This window comes from Abramis brama (assembly GCF_963993115.1).
Source record: "Abramis brama genome assembly, chromosome: 24".
Lineage (NCBI taxonomy): Eukaryota > Metazoa > Chordata > Actinopteri > Cypriniformes > Leuciscidae > Abramis > Abramis brama.
The window spans coordinates 17836261-17848128 of record NC_139986.1 but is presented as its reverse complement, the minus strand read 5'-3'; the positions used below and the strand labels follow the sequence as shown (position 1 = coordinate 17848128).

The window sequence follows — 11868 nt, the reverse complement described above, 5'->3', positions numbered from 1 at the left end:
AGGGGGAAACAGTTTTAACAATGCAGGGTGCAGCATTTGAGATTACCGGTCCAAATAAATGACTGTATGCCATGGAAACAGCGCGAGAGGAAGGCGGGCAGGGAAGCGAGGATGATGTGGCCCGGGAAGACGCCACAAGTGTGAGTAATTAATACTGCTAGACCCTTTGAATATCACCATGGTAAACCTAGATAAAACAAAATAAAAAAAATGTGTTATTGTAGTCAATAGTCACTTAGTAATAGTCACTTGAGTAATTGTTATTTACTGCAAAATCACAATATAAAATACTAGGGGTTCTCTTTCAAATAAAAAAACAATGTTTTTTTTGTTTGTTTGTTTTTTTTCCACATTTTTTATGAATGGTGGTAACCAAGCTCTATAGTTTTTCTGTAGGCCTAATAGTAATTTCAGTAACCAATTATTTTGGCGTAAACTGCAGTATGGTGATTTCTGTGAGAGTAAAACCATTTTGACCTCTGTTGAGGCGGCTATGGAGTTATTGGCTTGACATTTCTCAAATAGTAAGCCTCGAAAAAATCATTTTTACTTAACTATTTGAATAAAGCCCATAACTGCATGGAAGTGGGTTTATCTGAATATCATAAGAATATACATAAGAGATCGCAGTTTATTTGTTGTAACCTGCCTCGATGTATTGTAAAGTGTATACAGTATGCTCTCACTATGCTTAACTTGGTGAAAGATTGGGACCGTCTACAAAGAAGGTTCTTACTAAAAACGTTCAATGACTCTGTCATCGGAAGTATACGCATATATATATATATATATATATATTTGTTTTAATTGTGCTCCAAAATGTGAAACACAAATCTATGTGTGTACATTGCTCTTTTTATTTAACTGTGACAGGGCCTTTGTACGTTTTTCGTATCGTTTATATTTTTTAGATGGTCCCTATGTACTGTAGCCTACCTGCTATTTTTGTACTTCAACTTAATTTTGAGGCATTTCGAAATTAAATGAAATTTTAACTCTTGATTGTCTTTGCATAATATTTTAGCTTTATTTTCCTCGGAAATAATGTGTTACCTCGTTGTAAATGAAATACGGCGAAAGAGATGGGATGACATCATGTAAATAATGCATGACTGGACAACCTCAATGAACGCGAGAGTCTTTGTGATGTTCGCGAAACAAATGATTCTAACTTACCTTTCAGAAATATTTATCCATGTCTGGTCAAATTTGCTTGCAAAAAATTGAAACAGTGATATCATAGTAGCTACAGTGATGCGATTAGTTGATAATACCACAGTACGTTGGTATCTATATAAAGGTTCTTCAAAAAAATATCATGGTGGTAAAATGATACAATGATGCTCCATGGTGTTTCTAAGTAAAATGTCTAAAAAACATTAGCACCATGTCCAATAAACCATGACAGTAGCCTACTGTATCATACCTTTTTTTGTAAGTCAATGTTACATGTAATTGTGTGTCTAAATTTGAGTATGGGATTATTGTTTAATTGTATTGGAAAAAGTTCACTTCTTGTTGTAGCAATAGCTGTAACCAAATATTCAAGATTGGGGTTGACCAGTGGCTGACCCCATGATGTCTAGTGTGATAGCCCTTACCTCGTCCATGAACTGGGAATAGTGTAGACATCAAATCTATATTCATATGTTTTATACTCAAGAAAACCCTTAAATGCATCTATCAGGTTGATGGACAATCGACAGAGATTGTGGTAATTGTTGTAATACTTTATTATGGGAGAAATGACTGAGGCAGTTGCCCATCAAGTCATTGTGATCTCAGTTAGGTGGATTTTGTAACCCAGTTGTATCTCTCTCAGAATTACTGAGTGGCTTTACCATGTAACTCTAACCGCTCATTGCAATAATATCTGTTTGTGATAAGACCACACAACACACACCTTAAATCCAAAGCAACTGATTTCACACTCATTCTCCATTTGAGCCAATTAAAATGTGAGGCCGTCTTTTCTCTTCAAGAAATGTAAAACATCTGGAGTCCTGAAATGACATCAGCACTTTGGTGGCAGAACATTTATGATATCTTGTGACTCTAGCATTGTGTAATAAAATTATCAGAAAGTTATGATAGTACTCGTGCAAATTACTATAATCCAGGTCATCACACTTTTGATTCTAACAGCGGTTGGCTTTTTTCACCAGTGTGTGTTTATTGCATCAGGTCAGAATGTGATACATACCTGTGGTTTCAGGTAGCTGACGTGTCTGTGGAAGTGGCTACGGTGGACGCAACTCTTAATAAACTATGCAGAAGATACAACAGACGCAGAAGAAGAGCAAAAAAGAAGCCAAAGAAGAAAAACCCAATATTGGATCTACAGAATCTGGCCATCCTCATTACAGTGGTGGTGTTTGTCGTTGTGGTGATAATGTGGTCTCTTCTGTGGGTTTTTATATGTAAGCTCAACACAAACACTCATATACACACCCTTGTGAAAAAGAAGTGCACTTAATTGTACTGTGTAGACTTGTAGTGTACTTTAAGTATATTTTAACTGATAATAAATGCTTGTCAGTACATTCACTTTAACCATATGCCTAAGACATTTAATGTCCGAAATCATTACATTCAGGTAGTACTTAAAAATGTATTTTAAAGTAAATGATTTCCTTCTTTTAAAAGTATGCTTTTTCACAAGGGTATTCAAAGTTATGTCCACATATCTAATTTAACTGAAGTGCACACTATGTGTTTTGTAGTCCGGAGAGAGAGCAACAGTGGTGTTTATTTTGCTGGTATGTTCCGTGTTGCCAACGTGGAGTTTATACCAGAGTACAGGCATGCTGACTCGAGTGAGTTTGTGTCCATGGCTAACCGCGTCCAGCATGTGGTGAGTGACACAGCAAAAATATGTCATTAGAATAAAAGGCCTTCAAAAGCCATTGTCACCATCACTTGAATATTTATCTTCCAATAAGATAACCAGCGTATACCGAACGTCATCAGTGTCCAGACTCTACAAACAAACCGTCATCTCTGATCTGAGGTACCGCCGCTCCAGTACTACTCTGCTAGATGGATTTACTTCATTAGGTCAATTGAGATGTCACATGGTTACAATTACCTCTCACCCCATCAGTAATAATAATCAAGGTGGTGTACTGGTGCATTTCTGGATGATCTTCGTGGTGCCGCACCTGAAGACTCCAGCAGTGTGTGAGGAGTGCTTGAGTGCCATCCTAAGGGACTCTGTGCTTATGAGTATGAAGAACAGGTCTACAGTGGGCTTCCTGCAGGGCCTTCCTGTGGACATCGACTCCATTCTTGTCAATGGTAATCTTAGCCACTGTTACCCCTTCTCAAGTGCCCCCCAATTTTAGCAAGACAGTACATATATGACATACCCAAAATAAAAAGGTTGCTTCTCATGAGTCCTTCTGACTAACTAATTTTACACAATGTTAAATGTTATGTACATGTTTCTTTTCTTTTTTTTGTGTGTGAATTTCAGCTTCAGAAGCATTATTATGGTACATTTATATATGTATATATATTGTCTTTCCAGTTGCTTTACGCTCGGATTACACATCAACAGCTGTGGGTGAGTCAGTCAAGACAGATATGTACATATATGACCGGGGTTGTGTGCAATTCAGAACTGAATTGAGCAGCCTTTTAAATTTCAGCTTAATTCTAGAACTTTACTTGAATTGAATTTACATTTATAGCAAATTTGAAACTTAATGTACATTACCATTTAAAAGTTTGGGGTTGAAAAAAAATACAGTAAAAACAAAAATATTGTGATTATTGTAAATTGCAATATTATTGCAATTTAAAAATTCAATTTTCATAGATTTTAAAATGTATTTAATTCCTGAATTTTCGGAATCATTACTCCAGTATTCAGTGTCACATGATCCTTCAGAAATCATTCTAATATGATGATTTATTATTATCATGTTGAAGTTGTGCTGCATAGAAAGATTATTTTATGAATAGAAAAATTAAAAAATTTAATTTTAAAAGCATTAAAATTATAAAGCATTTAAATTATTTCTACAAAAGATTTATATGAATCTTTTTAAAAAAACATTTTAGAATTTTTAAATTGTAATAATATTACCATTTACTGTATTTTTACGTGGTAATGCACGTTAAGTTTCAAATTTGCTATAAATGTAAATTCAATTCTGAAATATAAAAGGCTGCTCAATTCAGTTCTGAATTGCACACAAAATGTATCTTTTGTAAATTTACTGTCACTTTTGATCAATACATGTACACATTTATTTATGTTTCATTAATTGAATGTAATTTTATGGAGTATGGCGTAAGAACATTTCTTATTTACACCAGTCTTTAAAATGAAGCTATGGATGTCAATATTTTTTTAAGTATTTGAAAAATGTAATTAATTTATTTAATTATCAATTAATTAAAACTAAATTAAAATCTGTTTTAATGGCTGTGTTAATTAGTTTTGACAGAATGTTATAGTTTACAAATATAAGAAAAAAATCTTTCTACATTTTAGGAAATATTTTTTTTAAAATATTGTATTTATTTATGTTTTGCAAGTTGTGAAAACTGGAAGTAACTGTGTTGAGTTTCTTTGAATGGCAATTCAGTAAATTTCACTTGCAATACATTTCAAATTAAATTCCAATTCAATTCAAATTTAGTTATAAAATTCTGCATTTTCCAACCCCCTTTTGAATGTGTGTTATTATTATTGATAGAATCTTGTTTCTGTAATTCTGTGTTTGATGGGTTCTGTAATCATCTCTCTGTGTGTATAGGCTCTCAGTGTGTGGATAAGCTGTACGCAGGTGTTCCTGATGTGAGTATTCCCCTCAACGTGTTCTCTTCATGGGGAAGCTTGAGCTGCTACATCAAACTGACAAGTGCTCCAGGCTCAGTCGTCCGACTCACTGTGAACAGCTTGAGTATTGACCCTAGTGACTGCGTCTATGATTCCCTCACCGTGTATGACGCTCTGCTTCCTATGAGAGGCTTGATTCTCTACAGGTTTGTGACAGAAGGGAGTGGAAATATCTTGATTGGGTTTGTGAAATGAAGGACAAAATAATCTGATATTATCAGTGTAATTTTCATGCATTCTCTTCAAGGTTTTGTGAATCAGTGTCAGCCCCGATCTCATTGGTCTCCACCTCCAATGTCATGCTGCTCTCATTCAGACTCACACAAGGCAGAAAGATCTTCCGAGGATTCTTCCAGGCTCTCATGGAGGAGCGTGAGTCCTTCGACTGAAGTATTTGTATGTTTGCGTATGGTGATACTGAGCCTCTTTTGTCTTTCCCATATAGAGTGTATAAATATGATAGCGTTACCCGCTGGCCCAGGTGATGCTGGAGTTATAACCAGTCCATTCTACCCCAATCTGTTACCCCGTCAGTGCTCCTGCTCCTGGATGTTTCAGGTACTGCACCCAATCAAAAGCGTTTTTTAATGTGTAGAAATATTATCCACAGTATTCACGTGACAGAGCGGTGTTTTTTGTTGGCTGTTGATGTATCAGATGCCCAGCGGTCCTCTGGGTGTAGCTCTCAGGTTCCAGAACTACATGCTTAAACTAAAAGACTTGCAAAACTGTGAACACGGCTGGTGGAAAGTCAATGAGATTATGTAAGTGCTTTGTCAAGGGTACATTTCACCTCATTTCTGAGTCAGTTATCTTTAGTTTTTTTTTTTTTTTTTTTTTTTCTACATTTCATTTCTTATAGGAATCGTTAAAAGTCATTTTTTACTCACCGATCGCTATGAAACGGAAGTTGCGATAGTCTTTTCTTCCCTATTGTGACGTATATCTGAGTGAAATGGCTTCTTGAACAAGAAAAAATGTAGGGCGGGACTTGATTTTGTCCATCAGGAATTTATTGGATCATTGTGGTTTGCTATTGCTGTGATGTCATATGAGCGACAGTTTGTCCCGACCTTCGCGCCAGTAAACACATCATCAGAGAAGAGAAGAGATGTCGAAAACATTTTTTGTCAATTTTGATTTCATGGTGACTGTAAATATTTTGAAGAAGCTTCATGCAGCTCTTTTTCATACAGCAATAGTTCCCACTGACCAAACACCAAAAAAAGGGCCATAAAACACAATTTTTGTCCCACATAAGAAGGTCAAACAGGTTTTGGAAAGACATGACGGTGAGTAAATAATGACAGAATATTAATTTTAGCTGAACTATTCCTTCAGTGTTGACAGTATGTGATATTTATCAGGTCTGATATTCAACGTTTGTCAATTGGTATAGAAATAACTGTGATTGATTTACAGATATTGTGGAAATTACATTGACCACTCAACTGTCTTCCGTATTCCTGCTCAAAACCCTGAAGTGGTTTTCCGCTGCAGTTCACGAAGTGCTGACCAACCCTTCAGTGCCACTTACAGCAGTTACAACACCAGTCAGCGTAAGAACAATGCTGCTGAAACAAAGGAAATGGAGAACAATTTCAAATAGTCATTTTTCTCAAGTAGCATACAATCTGACTTACGAGCAAAGGAATACTATTTATAATTATATGCCAGTAAAATGACTCATGGCACCAAATGGGTTTACTCTTGTCTTGTTTGTTTCTCCTAGCTTGCCCAGAAAGTCACTTCTTGTGCTCTACAGGCCTGTGTGTGGAAAAGTTCAAGCGCTGTGATGGACTGGATGACTGTCAGGATGAGAGCGATGAGATTTTTTGTTGTATGTAAACCACAAAATCATGTAATCCAAGTAGTTCTACTATAGTAAAACAAGTAACAAACTATTATTTCATGTTAGTTTGATATACTATAACTGCTTTTCCTTACTGTTCTTAGAACCGTTCTAACTGACGGTGGAAAAGTGGCTTAAAATTGTACAAGAATAATATACAACAGTGGTTCTCAACCACAGAGCTATAGGGGACCTCAGCAAACTTCCAGAGGTGCCCCAATAATTGTTCAAATTATTTTAATTTAGTTATATTATAGGGGTCCTATTATGCTTTTTTACATTTTCAACTGACTTTAGTGTGTAATGTTGCTGTTTGTGCATGAAAAAGGTCTGCAAAGTACTCTATAAGCACTGTTTATGAACCTGAAACGACTTGATTGTAGTCTTGAGTTCTCTCCGGGAACGTACATGTCACAATATTCCTAATTTAAATAATAACCGCCTAAAGCATTCGCAAAAAAGGTGCGAGGCCTGGTTAAGTTGGGTTAGCACTAGCAGTGTGTTGAAACTTGCGGTTATGGTAGGGGAGTGACATTTCCAAAACACACTTGAGGCGCTTGACCAATTACAACACACTGGTCTTGCTGACCAATCAGAGGTTATTGCGCTTTTTGGAAGGAGGGGCTTCATAGAGACCGGAACTAAACAGAGTGCTATAGACAGACTGGGAAGTGAGGTGCTGCCGTAAATATATATATATATCTATGGGTGCTGCAACAATATAAGATATTTGAAAAATAATGTGATTTATGAACATTTAAACATGAAATCCTATTCTAGTAGTCCCCAAAAACAAAATCAAGACTTAGAAAAAAGGCATAATAGGTGTCCTTTAACATAATTTTAATTAAAATGCTAACATATTTTTGAATTTATTTGTAGTATTAGAGGAACATATCTGCTTAGAGAATGCAAGAGAGAAAGGTTAAGAACTACTGGTTTACAACAATATCTTGATATTTCAATATGGTATTCATGTGAATATTCACTATTTTATTGTCTGTAACAGCTAAACCTCCTAAAATATGTGGAGGTTCATCCCCTTTGCACCCATTATACATCTGTAATGGAGAGATGGACTGTTCCAGTGGTAAAGATGAGACCAACTGTACTCAAGGTAATGTGAAAACTATTGAAAAATTCAAACTTTGATAGGTGTCAATTGTTTATACAGTTATTTATGTGTTGGCTATGCAGAGACTAGCTGTTCTGGAGTCAGTTACCAATGTGGCAATGGAGCCTGCATTCTTAAGAAAAATGCTAAATGTGATGGCGTACCCGACTGCTTCGACCTCAGTGATGAGAAGGACTGTGGTGAGTTTTACTGTGGCAACATCCAAAAACATCTCGTCACTCATCAGATTGGTTTGTAGACATTTAAACTGACAGAACTAGTCCTAGTCTAAATACAATTTATGTCTGTTTTAGTTTTTTTTAGTTGTTTATTACTAATCTTTTATTTTTAAATTCAACTATTACTAATAAAATCTCCTTTGAGCCAAACAATCAACAATATGGTAGCTTCAAATCCATACGAGGTATCAATACGGAATCAATCTGACTTCAAATGTATTTTGGTCACAGAATTAAAAATAATATAGGTGAATCATAGAATTAAAGACACATCTTACATCAAATTATCAGGTTTTTTGCTCGCACTTTTAGCCTACTTTCTTCCTGCTCACACTTTGGTTTTCTTTGCTCTCATTTCTCATTTCAAATGTTGCAAAAAAAAAAAAAAAAAAAAGCGTGAAGAGTAAGGAAAAAAAGCAAGAAAAAAAATGACTGTGAGAGCAAAAAAAAAAACATTATAGAAGAAAAAGAAAACATTAATTTGCAGGCAATTTTATGCTTTCTTTATTTAGTTTTCGTTTTCTTTCTTTTTTTGGTTCATTTCCTTCATGTGTCTATACACATACTAATTGGCTTCATCACTCTGTCTCCTCTCCACCAATAAGCTGGTGTGTGCTCTGGCGCAATATGGCTGCCGTCGCATCATCCAGGTGGATGTTGCACATTGGTGGTTGTTGAGGAGATTCCCCCCTTATATGTAAAGCGCTTTGAGTGCCTAGAAAAGCACTATATAAATGTGACAAATTATTATAATATGTATTGTTATAAAACATACAGTCTCTCACTTCCGCTAAATATGGATCAGTGATTTTGATGACATCACTCTGCACTTCAGCTTCTCATCAGATTTTCTGTCCAATCAAATGCTTTCTAGAATCTAAAGCGTCCCGTAAGTTGCCCCCCCCTGCGAGTCGGCGCAGACCAGAAAACGCATCGGATCCATTTGAATTCTGCACAGAATGCTATATTTTAAAGCGATATAGAGGAGATTAGGAGGAAACTGCGGCTTTACTGAGCTCAACGGCTCTGGCCGAGCTGTGAAACTAAACGCTATTGGCTATTTTAAAACAGAGGAGGAACTGTTCAATATGTCCCGCCTTGTCTTCCTGTTTCAGTGGAAATGACATCAACACATTGAATAATACTGCGCGTTTCAAGGCACTTCAGTGGCCTTTAAGATTCACATTGATGCTATAAATCAATTAAGTTCCACATCCTTCAAAAAGACTCCAAAAGTTAATTTAGGACCACGTTTTATGACTAGCTAACCACTCAACCTAAAATATCCTCCATATACTATGATGATATTGTTGCTATTATTATGACCTATTGACCTTTTTACAATGGTTGTCTTGAAACGATGTTTGGTAATTGGTGTGTGTGTGTTGGAGTTGAATCAGAGGGAGATTACAGGAGACAAGCTGAGCTTTGTTCATGGTTCATTTTTTTTCTAAACGCTCTCTGGTTTTATTGGATTTGGCTCATTAGATGCACCTGTCATGATTGAACAGTTTATGCACATACAATGTTTGGAATAATTAAGATTTTTTTTATGTTTTTGAAAGAAGTCTCTTATGCTCACCAAGGCTGAATTTATTTTAAAATACAGTAAAAACTGTAACATTGTAAAATATTATTACCATTTAAAATACTCTTTTCTATTTTAATCTATTTTAAAATGTAATGTATTCCTGTAATGACAAAGCTTAGTTTTCAGCAGCCTTTACTCCAGTCTTCAGTGTCACATGATCATCAATCATTCTAATTCAATTATTTTGACCAGTAGTAGTGTACACACCTGTATCAGTATACACATTTATACATCCTTACGTAGCATGTCAGTCATTTTTGATGGCTGTACACTAACACACTTTTTTATCTGCTTGTGTCTTATTTGTTTCCATATGATTATTAGACTGTGGCAATCCCACCCCTTTAAAGCGCATATTTGATAGCGCCTCCCCACAACAGCGCATTGTAGGTGGGATCAATGCGATGGAAGGAGAATGGCCGTGGCAGGTCAGCATGCATTTTTCTGGTCAGCTGTATTGCGGAGCATCGGTCCTCTCTGATGAGTGGCTCATTTCTGCAGCGCACTGTTTTAGCAAAGAGAGGTGAGGAACATCAGGTAGACCTAAACTGTTGAATATCATAGCAGGTAAGTAAACTATGCCATTTCTTAATGCAGTTTGAGCAAGTGTGATCTTTCAGGTTGTCGGATCCACGTATGTGGATGGCTCATCTGGGCATGCTAAACCAGGGAAATGCCAAGCATGTGGCCGAGATCCGTCGAATTGTGGTGCATGAATTCTACAACGCAAGAAATTTTGACTATGACATTGCCCTCGTGCAGTTGAAGAAGGCCTGGCCCAGCAGCCTGGAACGTTATATCCAGCCCATCTGTCTGCCGGCCGCTTCTCAAACCTTCACTGACGGGCACCGCTGCTGGGTCACCGGTTGGGGTTACCGTTCTGAACAGGGTAAAGAGCTCAAAAAACAATGACAGATGATGTAAACTACTTTTCAAAAGCTGATTGAAAAGATTTTTTTTAAAACTTAAAGTTTCTTATGCTTACCAAGGCTGCATTTATTTGATTGAAAATACAGTAAAAACAGTAATATTTTGAAATATTATTACCATTTAAAATCTACTTTATTATTTTTTTAAATGTATTGTGATGGCAAAGCTGAATTTTCAGCATCATTTCTCCAGTCTTCAGTGTCACATGACATTTATTATTAATAATAGTATTGAAAACAGTTGTGTTGTTAACTATTTTTGTGAAAACTTTGATGAATAGAAAAAAAACAGTTGTTATTTTAAACAGAAATCTTTTGTAACAGTGTTAATGTCATTACTGTCACTTTTGATTTGTCCTTGCTGAATAAAAGTATTCAGTCTTACAGACCCCAAACTTTTAAACAGGAAAATAAAATCAGTTTTATAGGTCTACAATAAATGACAATGAAATAGCATATTTTTCCTCTGTTTGTACAGATAAGGTTCTACCCACAGTATTGCAGAAGGCAGAAGTTAGCATTTTAAGTCAGAGTGAATGCAAGAGAAGCTACAGCCCCGTGTCACCTCGCATGCTGTGTGCTGGCGTGTCCTCAGGAGAACAAGATGCCTGTCGGGTGAGGGGAGATAACAGGCATTGGACTTGGTCCTGCCTTATGAACCAAACATAAGCTTAGTATCTCATTTCAGAGCATTATTAAAGTACTAACCTTTCTCATTGTTTAAAGTGAACTGTCTCTTTGGATTTTTACATAAGCAGTTTTTGATTGCAGGGGGATTCGGGTGGTCCTCTGTCCTGTCAAGCACACGCAGGCAGCCGCTGGTTTCTGACGGGCATTGTGAGTTGGGGTTCCGGCTGTGGCAGACCCAACTTTCCCGGAGTTTACACCAGAGTGGCCAAGTTCATAGATTGGATCCAAAGACATATTTAAAAATGCACAGCCAAGTAAATCCACCTTATAATTCAGTCTGTAACTTAACAAAACAAGCCATTTTCACCTAAACAACAACTAAATGTGTTATTTAATGGTCATTCAATCATGTAACAGCATTATAATACATTTGTCTTGAACAATAAAGATATTGTTGGTGTTTTTTAAGTTTAACATGTATACTATATAGTATAATACACACACACACACACATTTTATATTAAATGTAATATAATAGTTTGTAATATAATAGAGACCAATGGTTCTACGATCTACTTAGCCTAGGCTTAGTTACGATGCTTTTGAGAAACACAGCCCTGGACGTTTCACTGTTGCACATGGCAAAATATGGGCTGCACTTTTA

At 36.2% G+C, this 11868-nt stretch overlaps 1 protein-coding gene across 1 annotated transcript; it reads left to right on the top strand.

Moving 5' to 3' along the window:
* Nucleotides 1-71: 71 nt before the first annotated feature.
* On the top strand, nt 72-11675 carry tmprss7 (transmembrane serine protease 7; the record flags this gene model as incomplete). Its single annotated transcript, XM_084102144.1, has 18 exons — nt 72-140; nt 2216-2420; nt 2724-2854; nt 2943-3010; nt 3104-3297; nt 3530-3565; nt 4767-4995; nt 5097-5221; nt 5295-5407; nt 5507-5613; nt 6272-6408; nt 6582-6689; nt 7711-7818; nt 7899-8015; nt 9970-10168; nt 10266-10534; nt 11053-11189; nt 11346-11675. The coding sequence occupies 18 exons, from the start codon at nt 72-74 to the stop codon at nt 11502-11504; spliced, it is 2511 nt and encodes an 836-aa protein (XP_083958270.1). The 3' UTR covers nt 11505-11675.
* Between the last annotated feature and the right edge of the window lie 193 nt (nt 11676-11868).